Raw genomic sequence first — 25,726 nt, forward strand, 5'->3', positions numbered from 1 at the left:
CATGGGTTTGGGTAGACTCCGGGAGTTGGTGATGGACAGGGAGGCCTGCGTGCTGCAGTTCATGGGGTCACAAAGAGTCGGACACAACTGAGCGACTGAACTGAACTAAGAAAATTACTCAGTCAGAAACTGCAGTTCTGAAATTTTAACCAATTATAAATAGGCAAGACAACGTTCTAAATCTTTGAGTTGACAAAGATGAATCAAACAATTCTAACAGTTTGTTTTTGAACTGAATTTGTCATTGATAGTAAGATGCACCATTTCTTTTACACAGTATTAGAAATAAAAATTGCTACTTATTAATCTGACATGCCATTCACTACAGCTACATCTCAATTTTGTAGATCTTAAAATAGGGGAGGGAACAGGGAATAGTGTTAGTGAATTTTAGAACTCTGTAAGAGAGAAGAGAGAGTAAGACAAACACAATCACAAAACATTCTAGACAATTGCCTTGTACAACCTCTCTACACGCCTCCCCTCACCTTACAGACTTTATTCAGCCTTAAGTCCAAGCTTCCTAGGTGAAGGTACTGACATCGCCACCATGGTGCAGTGTTTCCTCCGGAGATTAATACAGAACAGCCTGATAACTGCAACTGTTGCTTCCCTGCTGCTCCTATAGTGACTCATATATCCTTTCCAGAAAAAATTGGAATTTTCAAATTCTGAAGTGCCACTGAGTACAATCCTTCAACAGTACACTCTTCTCTGTTTAAAATCCCTGAAGAGATCTCTACACCATCTGTAGGACAAGTTTAAATTCCTTGACTGAGCATATACTCAGCAGTGGCCACAGGACTGGAAAAGGTCAGTTTTCATTCCAATCCCAGAGAAAGGCAATGCCAAAGAAGGTTCAAACTACTGCACAATTGCACTCATCTCACAAGCTAGCAAAGTAATGCTCAAAATTCTCCAAGCCAGGCTTCAATAGTACATGAACCGTGAATTTCCAGATGTTCAAGGTGGATTTAGAAAAGGCAGAGGATCCAGAGATCAAATTGCCAAGACCCACTGGATCACTGAAACAGCGAGAGAATTCCAGAAAATACATCTATTTCTGCTTTATTGACTATGCCAAAGCCTTTGACTGTGTGGATCACAACAAACTGTGGAAAATTCTGAAACAGATGGGAATACCTGACCACCTGACCTGCCTCCTGAGAAATCTGTATGCAGGTCAAGAAGCAACAGTTAGTATCAGACATTGAACAACAAACTGGTTCCCAAACTGGGAAAGGAGTATCTCAAGGTTTTATATTGTCACCCTGCTTATTTAACTTACATGCAGAGTACATCATGCAAAATGCCGGGCTGCATGAAGCACAAGCTGGAATCAAGATTGCTGGGAGAAACATCAATAACCTCAGATATGCAGATGACACCACCCTTATGGCAGAAAGCAAAGAAGAACTAAAGAGCCACTTGATGAACATGAAAGAGGAGAGTTAAAAGGTTGGCTTAAAACTCAACATTCAGAAAACTAAGATCATGGCATCCAGTCCCATCACTTCATGGCAAATAGATGTGGAAAAGTGAGAGACTTTTTTTTTGCTCTAAAATGGTGACTGCAGCCATGAAATTAAAAGACACCTGGTCCCTGGAAGAAAAGTTATGACCAATCTAGACAGCATATTAAAAAGCAGAGACATTACTTTGCCAACAAAGGTCTGTATAGTCAAAGCTATGGTTTTTCCAGCAGTCATGTTTGGATATGAGAGTTGGACTATAAAGAAAGCTGAGTGTCAAAGAATTGATGCTTTTGAACAGTGGTGTTGGAGAAGACTCTTGAGAGTCCCTTGGAGTGCAAGGAGAGCCAACCAGTCAATCCTAAAGGAAATCAGCCCTGCATGTTCATTGCAAGGACTGATGCTAAAGCTGAAACTCCAATACTTTGGCCACCTGATGCGAAGAACTGACTCATTTGAAAAGACTCTGATGCTGAGAAAGATTGAAGGCAGGAGGAGAAGGGGACGACAGAAGATGAGATGGTTGGATGGCATCATTGACTTGATGGACATGAGTTTGAGCAGGCTCCAGGCGTTGGTGATGGACAGGGAGGCCTGGCATGTCACAGTCCCTGGGGTCGCAAAAAGTCAGACACGACTGAGCGACTGAAATGAACTGAAAATGACAAGGAACTGAAAGGAGGTAAGTTTTCTCTTTGCCAGTCTCGCTTCTTATCAGCCAGAAAAATCTTCCCAGTGGCACTACTACAGACTGTCCCTTACTTCACTGGGTAAAAGTGAATTTCATGTTTATACTTAAACCAATCCCTGACAAAAAGAAATGTGCACTAGTTTATAATCAAAGATTTATCACCTGAGATTGTGGAAGAAGCTCATATCCTCTGAGCGCAATGAAGCTGGAACAAGATCAGGGTTATATGAACTATGAAAGAAGGGAAAATAGCTCTTACAGAGACAATGATTGTCTTTCAAACCTTCAATAATAAAATAAAAATAATAACAATAAAAAGTAGTATTTACTTAGTGCCAGACAGTGCTGTACATATATTTACTCACTATATAACCCAATTTCCTTCCTCTGGCAAGTTATGAGAAGGAAATATGATATTAAAGAAAATCAGACAAAAACAAAATAAAAACTAGTATATTCTCAACATGAACTGAATTTCAAGGAATAGACTACAAATGAGGATGATATAATATTTTTTTCACCTTTTCCTAAGTCTCATAAAATGACTTCATTATTTTCTATTTGTAATCAATTCCTAGGTAACATTCAGCTATATACAATGTAGTAGAATGCTTCCCAAACCCAAAAATGTGGAACTGCATACTACTGTATAATCTAAGCCACTGCTAGTTTCCATTATTCATACCTGATCATATCTAAAATATTTTCCTTAAAAATAATAAACTGTTTTTGACTTTGCAGTCCTTAACAGCAATGCTTAATTAAAAGCACGATACTGCCATAAAGACAGAGAGTTTACTTTAAAACCTGATAACATTTCGAGTTATTTACAGTGCCTTTTCACAAGCTCAGGAATCATTTTTTCTTATTTCCCTATTATACTCCGGAGAAGGCAAAGGCACCCCACTCCGGTACTCTTGCCTGGAAAATCCCACAGACAGGAGCCTGATAGGCTACAGTCCATGGGGTCGCTAAGAGTCGGACAACGACTGAGCGACTTCACTTTAACTTTTCCCTTTCATGCACTGGAGAAGGAAATGGCAACCCACTCCAGTATTCTTGTCTGGAGAATCCTAGAGACGGCAGAGCCTGGTGGGCTGTCATTTATAGGGTCGCACAGAGTCGGACACGACTGAAGCGACTTAGCAGCAGCAGCAGCTATGAAACAGGTTCTGCTATTATCTCCCATTTATAGATGAGGAAACTAAACCACAAAGAGATTAAGTAACTGTCCAAGGTCACAAACCTAGAAAGCAATGGAGCCAGGAGTCAAAGAGGACATCAGGCACCAGAATCCACATTCATAACCAGTATACTACATGAATAAAATACCAAGTAACAATAAAAGTTACCTAAGACAAAAATAAAATGTTAATTGATCTACCTTTCATTTTCCTTGATGACATTTTCTAATTGTAGTTTCATCTCACCCATCTGTTTCTGAAAGAATAAAATATAGCTGTAGGAAAACATCTTCAAAACAATTAGATCTACATTAATAGTTCATTCATATGCAAGCAATCTGTGACACTAGTCTATAGATAAGAAATAATTATTCTTCACTTCTAACAACAAATATTAGATATTTTAATGATATACAGAACATTCTGAATAGAATATAAATAGAACTTTCTTATGTAATATATTAAGAAATATTTATAAATAATTTGTATGATTTATAGATGTTTATAGTAAAAGAGATGAAAGATATTCCTCAATACGTCACTGTAAGAAATATTAGATGATCCCTAGACCTTGAATATATGTCTTGCTTCATCCTACTTTAGGTGGAAGTCCATATAAGTGTGCTTAAATTTTGAAAAGTAAAGTGTTAATGGTGAAAAAAAGCAAATAAAGATCTTCTTTAGCAATAATTCATTCAGTCTGATTGACCTCTTTTATTAGTTGTTTAATCTCTGTATATACAAGGCTGCTACAGTAAACCAATGTGGTTACTAACACATACAGTAGTAGGAAATACAGTAAAAAAAAAATAAAATCACTAACTAAAATACCAGTAAGAATAAAATACACATTGAAAAGGGAATGAAATGAAGGTATTTTAAATTTTTTCTGAGGGGTTAAAGGGATTATAAGATTTCAACAGAAAAGCAAGGACATTTCAAGCAGGGTGAAATATGAGTAAAAGCAAAGAAGCAAAAAATATTAGACAACATAGGCATAGTCATCAGTTCTCAATAAGAGTAAATGAGCAAATGGAGATCAGGAAGGAGGCCATGTAAAACCATACATAAAACAAAACTGCAATCAACTCATGATCTGCCCATTAGTCTTGATTGGGTGCCCCAGGCTAAAGGAGGAGTGCCAAGCCTGGAGTGAGCCTGGCAAGGGAAGGGTGGAACAGGCAGAGCTCCAAGCCTTTCTCTCTTCCTTTCAACCAGAGAAGCTCAAGGCAGCTTGGTCTAGGAAATCAGTAACAGCCAATTGTAACTACAAAGTTGGCTTGAAAGGTGAACCTTTCCCAGCTCCCTGCTGTGCCTGAATCACAATTAAATCAAAATGGATGAATTCACTACCAGATAATTGAGAACTGACCATACATGGAGCGATGCAATGAGAGGTAAAATTGGAAAGGCAGGTGGCAGGTCTTGAATGTCATGCTAACTAAGAGGTTTGGACTTTATTGTAGCAATTATTCCTGCTTTGTATTTTTTTTTTTTAATTGAGCTTTAAAACTTTCAAAAATGTCAGTGTATCTTGAAAATTATTATTCAAATAATTAGGTGGGATATATGCATTAATATGGATTCAGGGTAAATTGTTACAGTAACACTAAAGATTTTTTACTGTAAAATATTTCAAAATATTTCAGAGTTGGAAGGAAACAAAATTCAGCAGTATTTTTCTTATCATCAAAATTTCCCCAATTATTTACATTTTCTGGAATAAAATCTTTCATATAGAGAATTATTATGAAAATTTTCCTGCTTTTGAGATACACTATTTTTTGACTGGGTCAATAAGATAAGCCATAAGAACTATTGCTAATCAATAATATCTATGTGAGCAAGTGTTCTTAGAAGTAGCTGTCAACATCTTTTTTCTCCCTAAAAGTAGCAACTGTTCTTATCACAGACCCCTGGGCGTTCTGCTACACCTATCTCTTTTTTGAAATTAATCCAGTAATCACTTTTAGATGGAGAATGACAAATGGAAAAATGAACTTAAATATCTTAGTAAACTAGCTGATTAGAGAGATAAATGCATCAGATTGATTATAGAAAAAAATAAAAATTTAAGTTTAATTTCAAGAAACTAGACATTCCATTTTACAACTAACAAACCACAAGTCATGATAGTAATTTTGAGAGAGTGAATTCAGCAGGAACTTTAGGCTCACTATCCTAAAAATTGGAAACCCACTCCAGTATTCTTGCCTAGAGAAACCCACGGACAGAGGAGCCTGGCAGGCTACAGTACGTGGGGTCGCAAGAGTCAGACACGACTTAGCGACTAAAGAGAGAGAGAGATCCTAAAAATAAAAGCAAAATGTCATTTGCACAAAAGAGAGTTTTCTGTTACTGTCAGTTAAAAACAGCTCTAGAGCCAAAAAAAAAAAAAAAAAACCCAATCAAAAAATGGGCAGAAGACCTAAACAGACATTTCTCCAAAGAAGACATACAGATGGCCAACAGGCACATGAAAAGATGCTCAACATCACTAATTATTGGAGAAATGCAATTCAAAACCACAGTGAGTATCACACTTCTGACTACTCACAACAGTCATCATCAAAATGTCTACAAATAATAAATGCTGGAGAGGGTGTGGAGAAAAGAGAACCTTCCTACACTATTAGTGAGAGTGTAAACTGGTACAATCACTACAGAAAACAGTACAGAGGTTCCTTAAAAAATGGAAAGCAGAATTACCATGTGACCCAACAATCCCATGCTTGGGCACAGTCCCCAAAATACTAATTCTAATTCTAAAACTCTAATTCAAAAAGATATATACACCTCAATGTTCATAGCAGCACAATTTGCAACAGCCAAGACTTGGGAGCAACCTAAGTATCTATCAACATGTGAACAGATAAAAAAGATGTGAGATATATATAAACACATACACACACATATATGTATAAACACACACATACACAATGGAATATTACTCAGCCATACAGAGTGAAATAACGCATTTGCAGCAACATGGATGGTCTTAGAAATTAACATCTAAGTAAAGACAAATATCATACAATATCACTTATATGTGGAATCAAAAATGATACAAATTAACAGAAACAGACTCACTGACATAGAAAACAAACTTACGGTTGCCAAAGGGAAAAGAGGGGAGAGGGATAAATTAGGGATTTATAGATATACATTATACAGGGATTACAGACACAGGTATTTATAGATACACACTATTATATATAAAACAAACAACAAGGACCTACTATATAGAACAGGGAACTAGATTCAGTATCTTATACTAACTTATAATGGAAAATAATCTGCATAAGAATACACATATATACACAAACACATAAATGTGGATAATAGAATCACTTTGCTGTACACTTGAAACACAACGCTGTAAATTGATTATAGGTAAATATTTTCTTCCTTATCAAAGGATTTGTGAAGAAACAATGTCTATTAACTTTTTCTTTTTTTAAAGAAAATATTATCAAAGGGTTAACACCTATGATTTCATACCTGATAATATTTCAGCTGCCCATTTAGCTCTTCCAAATGCTTATCATACTCAGTTACAAGAGGAACTAAAAAGCTAAGAAAAAATGCAAAGTTAGAAAGATGCATATTCTGTTTAGTAAATGTTACATGAAATAAATAAACATCAACAATTATATGTTAATTTTCTCCATAAAAACTTTTATATTAATTTTCTCCATAGCAATCAATACTTTACCTTTTTCCTAAACCAGAGATTCTCACAGCCTTAGCTCAATTAATATTTCAGGCTGAATAACCGTTTTTTTATTGTAGGGGCTGACCTATGCACTGTAGGATGTTTAGCAGCATTACTGGCCTCTGCCCATTAAATGCCACTAGCACCCTTGCCCTTCACAACAGTGACAAGCAAAACTGTTAGCAGACATTGTCAAGTATCTGGGGAGGGAAGGGAAGCAAAATCACTCAGTTGAGAACCACTCTTAGAGATGATGATAGCAGCTTTTTTTCCCTTGTGAATTCAATGACAGGTCATTTAAACCTAATTAGAGCAGACTAGAAAATAAACATTCATAATACTAATAAAAATTTTAACAATAATTAAACACAATTAAGAAAATATTTTCTGGTAACTCAACCTTACCTTTGGTCAGCTGCCAAGTTTTCTAATGTGTCATCTCCATCTCCTTTGAAGACACCTTTCTGTAACAGAAAATAATGCATCTTAAAATTTTATTTTCTCATATCATTCGAGCCTCAACTGACAGTAGTTTAAAATTAAATACAATTAAAAGTGTAATAACCTTAGAAAATCTGTTACTGCAATTACGAAAGAGAAAGAAAAAATAATTGATGCTGAAAATGTTTCACTAAATGTTAACACCAGTACATAATACAACTCCTGGTAAACTAGAAATAGGAAGAAAATTCTCAATTGATAAAGAATATCTACCAAAAGCCTATATCGATTTCTATTCTTGACAGTGAAACATCAGAAGCGCTGCATAAAATTCAGTAATAATACAAGGCTGCTCATTAGCACTGCTAAAATTCATGTACCAAAGGCTCCAATCAGTGGAATCTGCTACAGGGACAGGGAGTTGGAGACCTAAAGCTGAAAAGGAAGATGCAATACTGTTCTCATTCATAGACAATTTTTAATACCTAGAAAACTCTCTCTATAATCTACCAATTATAAAGACCGAAAATAGAGAATACCAAGTCGCCTGATGTAACTGCATCTCCAGATCTGATTGGGGGTGGTTAGAGTTTTGATTAGAACTAGAGCAAACGGGACTAGAAATAAAGACCAGGAGGAGGAGTAGGGACAAACATAAAGGAGTATCAGGAAAGGGGGAGTAACAAGGAAGGAGCAAGATCAACAAGGCAGCAAACGGATGGTCTGGAAGGACCAGGGGAAGATCTGGGAACAAAACTCCTTAAAGTAGGGTGGCAAGAAGAGATGACACTAGTCGGAAGAGGGGAACAGATACAGCATAACACTGAAAGCGGTGGACAGTGCTGGGAAGTAGACTGAGGGCTAAAAGCCTGGGGAGGCAGGGGAGGGGGCTGGGCTGGATAACGTGGGCAAGAAGGATCAGAAATAGTAAGTGGAGGCAGGGATTGGAATGGAAAAATTAGAGGTAGCTTTCCTGTCATTTTTTTTTAATGGCATTTCTGTACTTATCTTGTGAAAATGAGTAACCAGCAGAAACTGAGAGCTGCTCCAGCAACAATCTCACATACTACTGCTGGCATCATCCTGTGTCGGAATGCCCATTATGAGATATAGAAAAATAGATAAGATTTGTGGTTACCAGAGGTGGGGTAAAAGGGGAGGGAGAAATGGATGAAGTTGGTCAAAAGGCACAACTTATAAGACCCACTTAAAAGATAAGTAAGTACTGGGGATATTAAATACAATATAATTAAGATTAACATTGTTGTCAGCAGGTCCTTCCTATACAATAAGTCTAGTTACCATCTGTCACCTGACAAAGATACTACATTATTGACGCTATCTCCCACATTGTATACGGTATTCTGTGAGTCATATATTTTGTAACTAGAAGTTAACTTAATGTCCCATACCTATTTCAAACATACCCCAACCCTGCCTCCCTTCTGGCAAGCAATTTATTCTCTGCATCTATGGCTGTGTTTCTGTTTTGTTATTTTTATTCATCTGTTTTAAGATTTCATATATAAGGGAAATCATACAGTTATTTGTCCTTCTCTGTCTGACTTATTTCACTTGGTATAATACTATCTAGGACCATACATGTCAACATAAATGCAGAGATTGCATTCTTTTTTTTATGGCTGATTATGAAGACCTAGAAGATCTTCTAGAACTAACACCCCAAAAAGATGTCCTTTTCATCACAGGGGACTGGAATGCAAAAGTGGGAGGTCAAGAGATACCTGGAGTAACAACTAAGAGATGCCGTGGAGTGCAAAATGAAGCAGGGCAAAGGCTAAAAGAGTTTTGCCAAGAGAATGCACTGGTCATAGCAAACACCCTCTACCAACAACATAAGAGAAGACTCTACACATGGACACGACCAGACGGTCAATACTGAAATCAGAACGATGATATTCTTTGCAGCCAAAGATGGAGAAGCTCTATATAGTCAGAAAAATAAAAAAAAAAGAACGGAAATTGGCTGTGGCTCAGATCATGAACTCCTTATTGCCAAATTTAGACTTAAATTGAAGAAACTAGAGGAAAACCACTAGACAATTCAGGTATGACCTAAATCAAATCCCTTATGACTACACAGTGGAAGTGAGAAATACATTCAAGGGATTAGATCTGATAGAGTGCCTGAAGAACTATGGACGGAGATTCGTGACAATGTACAGGAGGCAGTGATCAAGACCATCCCGAAGGAAAAAAAAATGCAAAAAGGCAAAATGGTCATCTGATGAGGCCTTACAAATAGCTGAGAAAGAAGAGAAGCTAAAGACAAAGGAGAAAAGGAAAGATATATCCATTTGAATGCAGAGTTCCAAAGAATAGCAAGGAGAGATAAGAAAGCCATCCCCAGTGATCAGTGCGAAGAAACAGAGGACAATGATACAATGGGAAAGACTAGAGATCTCTTCATGAAAATTAGAGATACTAAGGGAACATTTCATGCAAAGATGGGCTCAATAAAGGACAAAAATGGTATGGACCTAACAGAAGCAGAAGATATTAAGAACAGGTGGCAAGAATACACAAAAGAACTATACAAAAAAGAACCTCACGACTGAAATAATCACGATGGTGTGATCACTCCGCTAGAGCCAGATATACTGGAATGTGAAGTCAAGTGGGCCTTCGGAAGCATCCCTGTGAACAAAGCTAGTGGAGGTGATGGAATTCCAGTTGAGCTATTTCAAATCCTCAAAGATGATGCTGTGAAAGGGGTGCAATCAGTAAATTTGGAAAACTCAGCAGCAGCCACAGGACTGGAAAAGGTCAGTTTTCATTCCAATCCCAAAGAAAGGCAATGCCAAAGAATGTTCAAACTACCGCACAATTGCACTCATCTCACATACTAGCAAGGTAATGCTCAAAAGTCTCCAAGCAAGGCTTCAACAGTATGTGAATACTGAACTTCTAGATGTTAAGCTGGATTTAGATAAGGCAGAGGAACCAGAGATCAAATTGCTAAGATCTGTTGGATCATCGAAAAAGCAAGAGAGCTCCAGAAAAACATCGACTTCTGCTTTATTGACCACTGCAAAGCTTTTGACTGTGTGGGTCACAACAAACTGTGGAAAATTGTAAAAGATGGAAATATAAAACCATCTTACCTGCCTCCTGAGAAATCTGTATGCCAGCCAAGAAGCATCAGTTAGTATCAGACATCAAACAACAGACTGGTTCCAAATTGAGAAAGGATGCGTCAAGGCTGTATAGTGTCACCCTGCTTATTTAGCTTATACACAAGAGTACATCTTGCGAAATGCCAGGCTGGAGGAAGCACATGCTGGAATCAAGATCGCCAGGAGAAATATCAATAGCTTCAGATACACTGACAACACCACCCTTATGGCAAAAAGGGAAGAAGAACTAAAGAGCTTCTTGATAAAAGTGAAAGAAGAGAGTGAAAAACTTGGCTTAAAGCTCAACATTCAGAAAACTAAGATCATGGCATCTGGTCCAATCACTTCATGGCAAATAGATGGGGAAACAGTGAGAGACTTTAGTTTTGGGTGGGCTCCAAAAATCACTGCAGATGGTGACTGCAGCCATGAAATTAAAAGACACTTGCTCCTTGGAAGAAAAGCTATGACCAACCTAGACAGCATATTAAAAAGCAGAGACATTACTTTGCCAACAAAGGTCCGTCTAGTCAAAGCTATGGTTTTTCCACTAGTCATGTATGGACGTGAGAGTTGAATTATAAGGAAAGCTGAGCGCCGAAGAATTGACACTTTTGAACTGCCGTGCTGGAGAAGACTCTTGAGAGTCTCTTGGACTGCAAAGGAGATCCCACCAGTCCATCCTAAAAGGAAATCGGTCCTGAATATTCATTGGAAGGACTGATGCTAAAGCTGAAACTCCATTACTTTGGCCACCTGATGAGAAAACTGACTCACTGGAAAAGATTCTGATGCTGGGAAAGACTGAAGGCAGGAGGAGAAGGGGATGACAGAGGATGCAGTGGTTGGATGGCATCACTGACTTAATGGACATGAGTTTGAGCAAGCTCCAGGAGTTGGTGATGGACAGGGAAGCCTGGAGTGCTGCAGTCTATGGGGTTGCAAAGAGTCAGACATGACTAAGTGACAGAAATAAACTGAACTGAATATTTCATTGGGTTTTCCTGGTGGCTCAGCAATAAAGAATCCACCTGCCAGTGAAGAGATGCAGGTTCAATCCCTGGGTCAGGAAGATTCCCTGGAGAAGGAAATGGTAACCACTCGAGTATTTTTGCCTGGGAAATGCCTTGGACAGAGGAGCTTGCTGGGTTCCTCTGTCCATGGGGTCGCAAAGAGTTGGACATGATTTATCTACTAAAGCAACAATAATATTCCATTGCACATATGTACCACATCTTCTTTATCCATTCACCTACTGATGGGCACTTACGGTGTTTCCATATCTTGGCTATTGTAAGTAATGCTGCAATAACAAAATGGTGTATATATCTTTAGAATTAATGTTTTTCTTTCTTTGAAAATGCTTAGATGTGGAATTGCTGGTTTGTATGGTAATTCTATTTTCCATGTTCAGAGGAACCTCCATACATTTTCCATAGTGGATGTACCAATTTACATTCTTACCAACATTGTGCACGTGCTCCCTTTATTGCACATCCTAGCCAGCACTTGTTACTTCTGGTATTTTTGATAACAGCTGCTCTGACAGATATGCTTTCAGTTTTTCACCACTGAGTACCATACTGGCTGCAGGGTTTTCACATATGGACTTTACCAGGTATAAGTGTGTTCCCTCTATATACACTTTGCTCAGAGTTATTATAAATGAGTGTTAAATTTCTTCAAAAGCTTTTTTTTTTTACATTGAGATAATCATACGATTTCTATTCTTCAATTTGTTAATATGGTGTATTTTACTGACTAATTTGCCAATGCTGACCCATCCTAGAATCTATGACAAATCCCACTTGAGCATGGTGTATCTGCTCTCTGAGAACTGCTTTTGTTGCACTGCATAGATTTTGGATCATGTTTACCTTTTCATTTGTCTCCAGGTATATTCTGATTTCCCCTTTGATTTCTTCAGTGACTCATTGGTTGTTTAGTATCATATTGTCCAGCCTCTGTGAATTTGTATTTTTGCAGCTTTTTTTTTAAACAGTTGATTTTTAATCCATAGTTTTGTGGTTGGAAAAGGTGCTTGGTATGTGAAATGGTTTTTAATACTGAATTTAGCTTTTTTAACAGATGAAAGACTACTCAGATTTCTACTGCTTCTTGTATCAGCTTTAGTAAGTTTTACTTTTTCAGGCATTTTGTCTATTTCACCTACACAGTCAAAGATATTAGTGTAAAGTTGTTAATAAATCACCCTATAATCATTTTAAATGTATATTCAATCATTTTAAATGATATTACATCTGCAGTAATATCAAAATTTTTGTCTGATCCTTATAATTTGCTTTTTCTCTATTCTGCAGTTATTGATTGTTGATTCAAATGCCATAAGAAATACAGAAGTTTCCTGTGAGAAGACTGGAAAGATGGGGGTAGAAAGATCCTGAGTTCATGTCTTCTCATGAGCATACCAAAATCACAACTTTCTGCAGAATAACCATCACTGAAGAAAATTAGAACCTATGCAGAAAAGGTCTTCCATACACAAAGACATAAAGAAGGAATGATAACAAGACACGTAGAAGGGAAAGAACACTCAAGATATAATCAAGTCCCATGCCCCAGGTGGGCAATGCACAAACTGTAGAATAATTATAATATAGTACTTCCCCTACACAAGGGAGGATTCTAAGGCTCACGTTGGACTCCCCAGTCTGGGGATTCCTGAACCAGGAAAAGGAGCCCCCAGAGTATCTGGCTTTGAAGGCCAATGAGACTTAATATTGGGAGATCCAAAGGACTGCGGGAAATGAGACTTCTCTCTTAAGGGCAAAAGAAATAAATTGATAGAAGCCTGGACCAGACACACGTGGTTGTCTTGGGAAAATTCCTGGAGTGGTGCAGGGTGGCTGTGGCTCACCCTGAAGACAGAGAAACTTGCGGCAGACACATGTGGGAGCTATCTACTGCACGGACACTGCAGTTGGTGGCCACCATCTTGAGATCCTCCCTCAAACTCATCAGTGCCAAGAGCTGACCCCACCCAACAAGCTGTAGGCACCAATGCTGACACACCTCATCAAACAACTAACTGGGCAAGGTCACAGCCCACCTATCAGCAGACAGGCTGCCTAAAGACTGCCTGAGCACACCTCTAGACATGCCTCTAGACATAGCACTGCACATCAGAGACCCAAGACTCAGCTCTACTCACCAGTGGGCAGGCACCAACTCTGAATTCCAGGAGTATACACTAGGCTCCAGAACAGCCTCACACACCAGAGGTGAGACAAGAGATGCAAGAAAACCACAGTCCTTCAGTGTACATATCTAGCCTGCCCACATCAGGGAAAACCCTACCCTAGGATCAGATGGGTCCCAGTCCTGCCACAAAGCAGGCCAGCGCAAACTTCAAGACACCACGACACACATACCCAACTGTATCAGTAACTGCCCCCATCTGACAGCAGGTGTGGGATCTCTGGATCCTTCAGTCAGACTCCGGGACCCAGAGCTCTGCCCGCCAGTGGTCTGGCACTAACCTCGGGACCTGAGTTCAGCCACCAGTGTGAGTGAGCGACAGCCTGGAGGCTTCTGGATGCAGACACTGCCCACCAGTGAGCCAGTACCAACCCTATGGTTCTGCAGCCGGCCACCTTGTGACTATGCCCCATTAACCAGTAGTCAGTAGCATCCACACAACACAGTGCCTGGCAACTAACCAGGCTAGGGGCCAACCACACCTACCAAATTGTCCACACAGTCAGCCTGCCACAACAGAAGGACCCACGCAGCCCTACTGGGGCAAGTCCTAGAATACACAGCTTGAGTGATGAGAGGGTTGTGTGCTGCTGGGACACATCATACATCTACTCTCCACGGTCAAGAAATGTAACTAAACTACCATATACATAAAAATGTGAATAGCAACTTAGGAAAAATGAGATAGCAGAAGAACATGTCCCAGCCAAAGGAACAAGATAAAATCCCAAAGAAATGTGACGTTATGATAAGCATCTACCTGAGGGAAGGTCAGAGCAATGATTATAAAGATGATCAAAGAACTCAGGAGGAGAATGGATGTACAAAGCAAGAAGTCAGAAGTTTGTAACAAAGAGTTAGAAAATATAAAGAACCACACAGAGATGAAGAATACAATAATGGAAACAAAAAATACACTAGAAGGAATCAACAGTAGACTGATACAAAGAAATGGATCAGAGAACTGGAAGAAAGAGAAATGTAAATCACTGCTGCTGAACAGAAAAATGAGTGAAAACAAACAAGGACAGTTTAAGAGACCTCTGGGACAACATCAAGCACATTAATATTTGCATTATAGGGATCCTAGAAGGAGCAGAGAGAGATAAAAAGTCTGAGTAAATTTTAACAAATAGGTGAAAATTCCCTAACCTAAGGAATGAAATAGTCACCCAAGTCTAGAAAGTGCAGAGAATCCCATCAAGGATGAACCCAAAAGGAACACACCAAAACATACTGCAATTAAAACAACAAAAGTTATATATTAAGAGAGAATATTAAAAACAGCAAGGGAAAGCAACAAATAATATGAAACAGAAGGCCCATAACACTGTCAGTGATTTTTCAGCAAAAACTCTGCAAGTCAAAAGGGAATGGCATGATATTTAAAGTGATGAAAGGCAATAATTATGGCTGATTTGCACTGTTGTACAGCAGAAATGATCACAACACTATAAAACAATTTTCTTCCAATTAAAAAAAATAAAGAAAAAAATAAAGTGATGAAAAGGAAAAACCTACAACCAAGAAAACTATACCCAGCAAGGCTCTGGATCAGATTTGCTGGAGAGATCAAAAGCTTTACACACAAGCAAAAGCTGAGAGAGTTCACCACCACCAAATCAGCTTTATAATAAATGATACAGGAACTTCTTTAGATGAAAAAGAAAAGACCACAACTAGAAACCAGAAAATTACTTAACGGAAAAGCTCACCAGAAAAGGCAAACATGTAGTAAAGATAGGAAATCATCCACACATAAACCTGGTGGGGAGGTTAAAAGATAAAAGTAGTAAAATCATCTGTAACCACAATAAGCAGCTAGTGAGTGAGTGAGTGAGTGAAGTCGCTCAGTCGTGTCCGACTCTTTGCGACCCCATGGACTGTAGCCCACCAGGCTCCTCCGTCCATGGGATTCTCCAGGCAAGAATACTGGAGTGGGTTGCCATTTCCTTCTTCAGGGGATCTTCCCGACCCAGGGATCGAACCCGGGTCTCCTGCATTGGAGGCAGACACTTTAAGCTCTGAGCCACCAGGGAAGTCCTAATAAGCAGTTAAGGAATATACAAAATAATTAGATGAAAATATCATATCTAAAACAGTAATCATGAGGGGAGAAGAGTACAAATGCAAGGTTTTAAAAATCTATTTGAAACGAAAAGATCAGCAACTTAAAACAATCACATACATATATATATGGACTGCTATACAAAAATCTCATGGTAGCCATAAAACAAAAATCTATAATAGCTAAACATACAAAAAAGAAAAAGGCATTCAAAAGTAACACTAAAGACAGTCATCAAATCACAAGAGAGAACAAAAAAGGAAAAAAGATCTGTAAAAACAAATAGAAAACAATTAACAAAATAATAATATGAACATATACATCAATAACTATGTTAAATGTAAATGGACTAAATGCTCTAAATAAAGACATAGTGTGTGGATAAAAAACAAGACTTTCTGCCTACAAGAGACTTAAGACCTAGAGACACACATAAACTGAAAGTAAAGGGATCAAAAAGCTATTCAATGCAAATGAAAATCAAAAGAAAGCCAGAGTAGCAATACTTATATCAGACAAAAGGACTTAAAGACTGTTGCAGGAGACAAAGGAGGACACTACATAATGATCAAGAGATTGATCCAAGAAGATATAGCAACTGTACACACATACACACACAACATACAAGCACATAAATATATAAGGCAAATATTAATGGACGTAAAAGGAGAAATCAACAGTAACACAATAATAGTAAAGGACTACTTATGTCCATGGATGGATCATCCAGACAGAAAGTCAATAAGGAAACACAGGACTTAAATGAAACATTAGACCAGAAGAACTTAAATGATAAATGTATACACAATCTTTTCAAGTGTATATAAAATATTCTCTGGCATGGATCTCTAGCTAGGCCACAAAACATGCCTAGGTAAATTTAAGAAAACTGACACCATATCAAGCATCTTTTCTGACGACAATACTATGAGATTAGAAATCAATTACAGGAAAAAGAAACTGCAAAAAAATTACAAACACATGGAGACTAAACAATATATTACCAAACTAATTTATCACTAAAGAAATCAGAGGAAATAAAAAAAAAAAATACCTAGAACCAAATGAAAACGAAAATAGAACCACCCCAAATCTACAGGATGCCTTAAAAACAGTTCTAAGAGGGAAGTTTATAGTAACAGGAGCTTACCTCAAGAAATAAGAAAAATCTCAGATAAAACAACCTAACCTTATACCTAAAGCAATTAGAGAAAGAAGAACAAATAAAACCCAAAGTTAGTAGCAGCACATGGACTTGGAGGGCATTATGCTCAGTGAAGTAAGTCAGACAAAGGAAGACAAATACTCTACAATATCACTTACATGTGGAATATGAAATATATAACAAACTAGTGAATATAACCTAAAAGAGGCAGACTCACAGATACAGAAGAAAAAATCGTGGTTAGAAGGGAGAGAGGATGGGGAAGAAGTAATATAGGGAAGCAGAAGAGTACGAAGTACAAATCAGGTATAAAATAAGCAAAAGGGATATACTGTACAGCACTGAGAGTATAATCAATACTTATAATAATTATAACTATAAAAAAAGGGATATACTGTACAGCACTGAGAGTATAATCAATACTTATAATAATTATAACTATAAAAAAGGGATATACTGTACAGCACTGAGAGTATAATCAATACTTATAATAATTATAACTATAAAAAAAGGGATATACTGTACAGCACTGAGAGTATAATCAATACTTATAATAATTATAACTATAAATGAATCCTAACTTTTAAAATTGCGAATTGGTAAAAACTGTACACCTGTGACTTATAATTGCAACTGTGTATCAATTACACTTCAACTAAAAATGAAATAATAGAGAACTGTCAGATAGCTTTTACCAATTTTCCCCCAACAGTAACATCTTGCAAAACTGCAGACAATATAGTACAGGAAAACTTCCATAATAATGATATTAAGCTAAAACACAGAACAGTTCCATAACCCAAGGATCCTTCACGTTGTACCTTTAGGGCAACACTCACCTACGTCCCACCCATCCCCATCCCTGAACTCTGACAACCACTAACTTGTTCTCCATCTATATATTATTTCAAGAGTCTTGTATAAAAGGAACCAATGAAGTATGTAATATTCTGTGACTGGCCTTTTTTTTTCCAATTAGCATAATTTCCTGGACATTTTTTTTACATGTATTAAAAATTAATTCCTTTTTAGTTGAGAGTAATAGTACATGGTAAGTATGGACCATGGTTTGTTTAACCATTCACCAGTGGTTATTTCCCATTTGGGGCTATTATGAACCAGCCATGGGTGTACATGTGTCCCCCATCCTGAACCCCCTTCTAACCTCCCTGCCCATCCCATCGCATCGCACTGGGTTGTCCCAGTGTACTGGCTTTGAGCGCTCTGTTTCATGCATCGAACCTGGACTGGTGATCTATTTCACATATGGTAATACACATATTTCAATGCTATTCTCTCAAATCATCCCATCCTCGTCTTCTCCCACAGAATCCAGAAGTCTTTTCTTTATATTTGTGTCTCTTTTGCTGTCTCGCATATATGGTCATTGTTACCATCTTTCTAAATTCCACATATATGCATTAATATACTATATTGGTGTTTTTATTTCTGACTTACTTCACTCTGTATAATAGGCTCCAGTTTCATCCATATTTTGGGATATTATGAACAAAACTGCTACAAATATTTCTGCATAGGTTTTTCTGTAAGCAATGGTTATTTAGGCTGTCATGGTTCATTCAGGTTTCTCTATGATGAATGAAAAGGAATACAAAGGATGACTTGGATGTTCACTTATTTTTAATTTATTTAATTGGAGGCTAATTACTTTACACTATTGTAGTGGTTTTTGCCATACATTGACATGAATCAGCCATGGGTGTACATGTGTTCCCCATTCTGAACCCCCCTCCCACCTCACTCCCCATCCCATCCCTCAGGGTCATCCCAGTGCACCAGCCTTGAGCACCCTGTCTCATGTATTGACTGAACCTGGACTGGTGATCTGTTTCACATATGATAATATACATGTTTCAATGCTATTCTCTCAAATCATCCTACCCTTGCCTTCTCCCACAGAGTCCAAAAGTCTGTTCTTTACATCTGTGTCTCTTTTGCTATCTCGCATATACGGTCATTGTTAACATCTTTCTAATTAGAAGAAACTATAAAATTCTCACACAGTATCACCAGCAATGTCTAACTGATTCATTTTTTTCTGCATACTTTCCAGTATTTGACTTTTCAGTGGGGCTATGTTTTCTTTTAACCATTCTGGAAGGTATGTTGTGACATCTCATAATGGTTTCAATTTTTTAAATTAAGCTAGTAACTAACTCTTTAATTCTTAAAGAGATGGGAATATCAAACCACCTTACCCGCCTCCTGAGAAACCTGTATGCAGGTCAAGAAGCAACAGTGAGAAATGGACATGGAACAACAGACTGGTTCAAATTTGGGAAAGGAGTATGTCAAGGCTGTATACTGACATCCAGCTTATTTAATTTATATACAGAGTACATCATGCCAAATGCTGAGCTGGATGAAGCTCAAGCTGGAATCAAGATTGCCAGGAGAAATATCAATAACTTCAGATATGCAGACAACAATACCCTAATGGCAAAAAGCGAAGAGGAACTCAAGAGCTGCTTAATGAAAGTGAAAGAGAAAAGTCAAACAGCTGGCTTAAAACACAACATTCAAAAAACGAAGATCATGGCATCCAGTCCCATCACTTCATGTCAAATAGATGGGGAAAAAATGGAAACAGTGAGAGACTTTATTTTCTTAGGCTCTAAAATCACTGTGGACAGTGACTGCAGCCAGGAAATTAAAAGATGCTTGCTCCTTGGATGAAAAGCTAGGACAAATCTAGTTCAGTTCAGTTGCTCAGTTGTGTCCAACTGTTTGTGACCTCATGGACTGCATGCCATGTAGGGCCACCCAAGATGGATGGGTCGTGGTGGAGAGTTCTGACAAAATGTGGTCCACTGGAGAAGGGAATGGCAAACCACTTCAGTATTCTTGCCTTGAGAACCCCGTGAACAGTATGAAACGGCAAAAAGATACGACACTGACAGATGAACTCCCCAGGTCAGTAAGTGCCGAATATGCTACTAGAGATCAGTGGAGAAGTAACTCCAGAAAGAATGAAGAAATGGAGCCAAAGCAAAAACAACACCCGGTTGTGGATGTGACTGGTGATGAAAGCAAGGTCTGATGCTGTAAAGAGCAATATTGCATAGGAACCTGGAATGTTAGGTCCATAAATCAAGGAAAATTGGAAGTGGTCAAACAGGAGATGGCAAAAGTGAACGTTGACATTTTAGGAATCAATGAAGTAAAATGGACTGGAATGGGTGCTTTATTTGCAATAGATGTATAATAAATTAGTGATGACTTTCTTCCAGATTACTCAGAAAGCCATGCTTCTAAAAAAATATTTAATAATCTTCTAGTATTTAAATCCAAACTATTCAACTTAACCATTCAGTTCAGTTTAGTCGCTCAGTCATGTCCGACTCTTTGAGACCCCATGAATTGCAGCACGCCAGGCCTCCCTGTCCATCACCAACTCCCGGAGTCTACCTAAACCCATGTCCATTGAGTCGGTGATGCCATCCAACGATCTCATCCTCTGTCATCCCCTTCTCCTCCTGTCCCCAATCCTTCCCAGCATCAGGGTCTTTTCCAATGAGTCAATTCTTTGCACAAGGTGGCCAAACTATTGGAGTTTCAGCTTCAACATCAGTCCTTCCAATGGACACCCAGGACTGATCTCCTTTAGGATGGACTGGTTGGCTCTTCTTGCAGTCCAAAGGACTCTCAAGAGTCTCCTCCAACACCACAGTTCAAAAGCATCAATTCTTCGGCGCTCAGCTTTCGTCACCGTCCAACTCTCACATCCATGCATGACAACTGGAAAAACCACAACCTTGACTAGACGGACCTTTGTTGGCATAGTAATGTCTCTGCTTTTAAATATGCTATCTAGGTTGGTCATAACCTTCCCTCCAAGGAGTAAGCGTCTTTTAATTTCATGGCTGCAATCACCATTAGCAGTGCTTTTGGAGCCCCCAAAAATAAAGTCTGACACTGTTTCCACTGTTTCCCCATTTATTTCCCATGAATTGATGGGACCAGATGCCATGATCTTAGTCCCACCTAGAGCCAGACATCCTGGAATGTGAAGTCAAGTGGGCCTTAGAAAGCATCACTATGAACAAAACTAGTGAAGTGATGGAATTCCAGTTCAGCTATTTCATTTCAAATCCTGAAAGATGGTGCTGTGAAAGTGCTGCACTCAATACGTCAGCAAATCTGGAAAACTCAGCAGTGGCCACAGGACTGGAAAAGGTCAGTTTTCATTCCAATCCCAGAGAAAGGCAATGCCAAAGAATGCTCAAACTACCGCACAATTGCACTCATCTCACATGCTAGTAAAGTAATGCTCAAAATTCTCCAAGACAGGCTTCAGCAATACATGAACCGTGAACTTCCAGATGTTCAAGCTGGTTTTAGAAAAGGCAGAGGAACCAGAGATCAAATTGCCAACATCTGCTGGATCATCGAAAAAGCAAGAGAGTTCCAGAAAAACATCTATTTCTGCTTTATTGACTATGCCAAAGCCTTTGACTGTGTGGATCACAATAAACTGTGGAAAATTCTGAAAGAGATGGGAATACCAGACCATCTGACCTGTCTCTTGAGAAACCTGTATGCAGGTCAAGAAGCAACAGTTAGAACTGGACATGGAACAACAGACTGGTTTCAATAGGAAAAGGAGTACATCAGGGCTGTATATTGTCACCCTGCTTATTTAACTTAAATGCAGAATACATCATGAGAAATGCTGGGCTGGAAGAAACACAAGCTGGAATCAAGATTGCTGGGAGAAATAACATAACCTCAGATATGCAGATGACACCACCCTTATGGCAGAAAGCAAAGTAGAACTAAAGAGCTTCTTGATGAAAGTGAAAGAGGAGAGTGAAAAAGTTGGCTTAAAGCTCAACATTCAGAAAACTAACCATTCAAGGTCCTCTATAATGTGGGAACAATCTACCCTTCCTAACCTTATTTTCAATTACTACTTTCACATTTGCCAAACACATTACAGAAACTGAAGTATGTTTTAGTCCCTAAATACAGCTCTCATTTTCTCACCCCCTTTGGCTACTCATCATGCCAGTGGGTCCAGCTACAATGCTCTTCACCACGCCCTCTTTTGGCCCCCCACTGAAGTTCTTTCAAAATCCTACCTACTTAGCAGTGCCCCTCAGATATACTCCATATCCTCTAGTAAACTCCCAGATCTCTCCAACTATACATGATCTCCCTTTTTCTCTTATTGCTAATAGCTGGTTTTAAAGTTCTTAAGAGAGTCAAATATTATGCCTTTTATCCAATTGTTTAATATTTCTCATCCCATATTTTTATAAGTCTCTATGTTCCTCTAAAATTGCTATTTTATTTTACATAGCTTTACATTGCTAAATCCCCTGGCACAGTGCCTTACATACGATGGTGCTCAATATATATTAAGGTAAATTCAGTGAAGACACTGCTCTATAACTATTTTCTAAAGATAGTTTCTAAGGAGATACAAATGTAAGAATAAATGACTCAATAATCTAAATTATAAAATCTATAACATTCCGAAATAAAAGTAATAAATCAAAACACAAGATAATTATTTGAAAATAAAAATCCAGATTCAGCAACCTCTTCAGTTCAGTCGTTCAGTCGTGTCCGACTCTTTGCGACCCCATGAACTGCAGCACGTCAGGCCTCCCTGTCCATCACCAACTCCCAGAGTTTACCTAAACTCAAGTCCATCGAGTCAGTGATGCCATTCAGCCATCTCATCCTCTGTTGTCCCCTTCTCCTACTGCTCCCAATCCTTCCCAGCATCAGGGTCTTTCCCAATGAGTCAGCTCTTCGCATGAGGTGGCCAAAGTACTGGAGTTTCAATTTCAACATCAGTCCTTCCAATGAACACCCAGGAGTGATCTCCTTTAGCATGAACTGGTTGGATCTCCTTGCAGTCCAAGGGACTCTCAAGAGTCTTCTCCAAAACCACAGTTCAAAAGCATCAATTCTTCGGTGCTCAGCTTTCTTCACCGTCCAACTCTCACATCCATACATGACTACTGGAAAAACCACAACCTTGACTAGACGGACCTTTGTTGGCAAAGTAATGTCTCTGCTTTTTAATATGCTATCTAGATTGGTCATAACTTTCCTTCCAAGGAGTAAGAATCTTTTAATTTCATGGCTGCAATCACCATCTGCAGTGATTTTGGACTCCAAAAAAATAAAGTCTGACACTGTTTCCACTGTTTCCCCATTTATTTCCCATGAAGTGATGGGACCAGATGCCACTTGATAGTAAGAATTTAGGAATTAAAGACTGCATTATTTCCTAAGTAGAGACCTATTGGAAAAAAATCAGGTTGGGAGAATAAGATTGAAATTAACCTATTATAAAAGTATTTATAAGACTTTATATTCCCTAAAACAAAATTTAAACAAATTATACAAAAGAAATATTTATAGAATTTTAAAAACCTTGAAAAATGGATATTGTATAATTAATTTCTATCTATTTTAATCCCAAGATGACTTCCTGAGATGATGGTGATGATTTATCAAAGAAAGAGTGGCAATAATATTGGATTGTAGTCAGGTAGGCCAATTTTGTGGACACTTTTCTTCCTCTAAGACAACTACATAGTCTTTGAGTATTGTAATTACAGTTTTGAATGTTTAATTTTGTTTTCCTGATCTTAATCAGTATCACAGGCTACCAAATGAGTAAACAGCATCCTTTCCTCTATCCTTTGGAAGAAAAGAAAGTATAGGTTGAGTAGCATTTTGTGAAGGTGTTCTTGTACATTTTAAAGGGTTGCAGCAAACTCTTACAACTTTCATTCTTTTCAAGAGGAGGTTGATTTTCATCAATAAAGGCAGCTGAAGTATAACCTAAATAATTGATAAACTCCTACATTCAGATTCTCTAAAGTCCTAAATTACTGATTTTCTATCTTCACTATGGGATGATGTAAATCAACTCTTCATGGTTTTACCTGAGTAATAAATCACATGGAGAGTTTAGAACTGCACTATCTAAAAAACAATAGCCATAAGCCACATTTCAGTTCAGTTTAGTCACTGAGTTGAGTCCGACTCTTTGCAACCCCATGGACTGTCTGTAGCACGCCAGGTTTCCCTGTCCATCACCAACTCCCAGAGCTTGTTCAAACTCATGTCCATCTAGTCAATAATGCCATCCAACCATCTCATCCTCTGTCATCCCCTTCTCCTCCTGCCTTCAACCTTTCCCAGCACCATGGTCTTTTCCAACGAGTCAGTCCTTCGCATTAGGTGGCCAAAGTATTGGAGCTTTAGCTTCAGCATCAGTCCTTCCAATGAACACCCAGGACTGATCTCCTTTAGGATGGACTGCTTGGATCTCCTTGCAGTCCAAGGGACTCTCAAGAGTCTTCTCCAATACCACAGTTCAAAAGCATCAATTCTTCAGCACTCAGCTTTCTTTATGGTCTAACTCTCACATCCATACATGACTACTGGAAAAACCATAGCTTTGCTTTGATTACATGGACCTTGGTCGGCAAAGTAATGTCTCTGCTTTTTAATATGCTGTCTACGTTGGTCATAGCTTTTCTTCCAAGGAGTAACCATCTTTTAATTTCATGGCTGCAGTCACCATCTGCAGTGATTTTGGAGCCCAAGAAAATAAAGTCTGTCACTGTTTCCACTGTTTCCCCATCTATTTGCCATCAAGTGATGGGACCAGATGCCATGATCTTGACAGTTGAATTTTAAGCCAGCTTTTTCACATTCATCAAAAGGCTCTTTAGTTTCTCTTTGCTTTATGCCATAGGGTGGTGTCATCTGCATATCTGAGGATATTGATATTTCTCCCAGCAATCTTGATTCCAGCTTGTGCTTCATCCAGCCTGGCATTTTGCATGATGTACTCTGCATAAGCCACATTAGTCTAATCAAATTTAAAATTTCTTAAGTGAAAATCAGATAAATGACCTGTCAGTTGTGTAGCTTAATTTCAAGTGCTTAACTGCCCCATGTGTTACTGGTTACCATATTAAAAACTACTAAACTATACAACATTGCCATGATCACAGAAGTTCCACTGAACAGTACTGGTCTAGAAAGCTTGTAATTTGACTTAAACAGTCAAAGTGGTTTGTTATTGTTATCACGTTTTATATTTCTAAACTCATGATCAACAAGAGTAGCCCTACTATTCCTTCAACGTAAATTTCAAATAATTATTTGATTACAATTGGACCAGCTCCTATACATTATGTAAGACATGCCTAATTTCTTCCTGCCTCAGAGCCTCTTCTTGGCTTTTCCTTGGCCTGTTCTTCAGTTTCAGTGCCAACTTAAATGTTGCTACCTTAAAGAAGTCTTCTCTGACTTTTCTACCAAAAACGAGTCTCAGCCACCACCACAATGCATACACATTAATCTCTCTCAGCACCCTGTTTATTTTGTTCATAAACTATCACAGTTTTTGTTCATTCATTTCTCTCTCTTCCACTGACAGAGGATCCTTTGCCTATCTTATTCATAGGTTTGTCCTTAGAGCTTACCTAGTGGTCAAGCACTCAAAATGTGTTGAATTTATATATTAATGTTTGCTATATCAGTGAATAAATGTGCATAATGATTGTCTTTTCCCTCCACAACCAACTCATATCTCTTAGCACCATGCTTTTATATTTATTTCTTCCTTTTTTTTCT

At 38.3% G+C, this 25,726-nt stretch overlaps 1 protein-coding gene across 3 annotated transcripts in view; it reads right to left on the reverse strand.

Moving 5' to 3' along the window:
* SCLT1 (sodium channel and clathrin linker 1) overlaps positions 1-25,726 on the reverse strand; it is a 215,012-nt gene that overhangs the window by 170,225 nt on the left and 19,061 nt on the right. For 2 of the 3 annotated variants that reach the window (XR_014068168.1, XM_081538256.1), the window contains exons 3-5: positions 7,468-7,526; positions 6,849-6,921; positions 3,548-3,603 (exon numbers count right to left, since the gene is read on the reverse strand). Coding sequence is in view for 2 of the 3 variants with exons in the window: in XM_081538256.1 (XP_081394382.1) it covers positions 3,548-3,603; positions 6,849-6,921; positions 7,468-7,526 (188 nt within the window). In the remaining variant the exon portion in view is untranslated. Of the gene's footprint in view, positions 1-3,547; positions 3,604-6,848; positions 6,957-7,380; positions 7,527-25,726 lie in introns of all 3 variants that reach the window. The other variant, XM_081538257.1, reaches the window with a different exon arrangement.

This window comes from Giraffa tippelskirchi, chromosome 11 (genome assembly GCF_054371585.1).
Source record: "Giraffa tippelskirchi isolate mGirTip1 chromosome 11, T2T-mGirTip1v1.2.pri, whole genome shotgun sequence".
In the NCBI taxonomy this organism is placed as follows: Eukaryota; Metazoa; Chordata; class Mammalia; order Artiodactyla; family Giraffidae; genus Giraffa; species Giraffa tippelskirchi.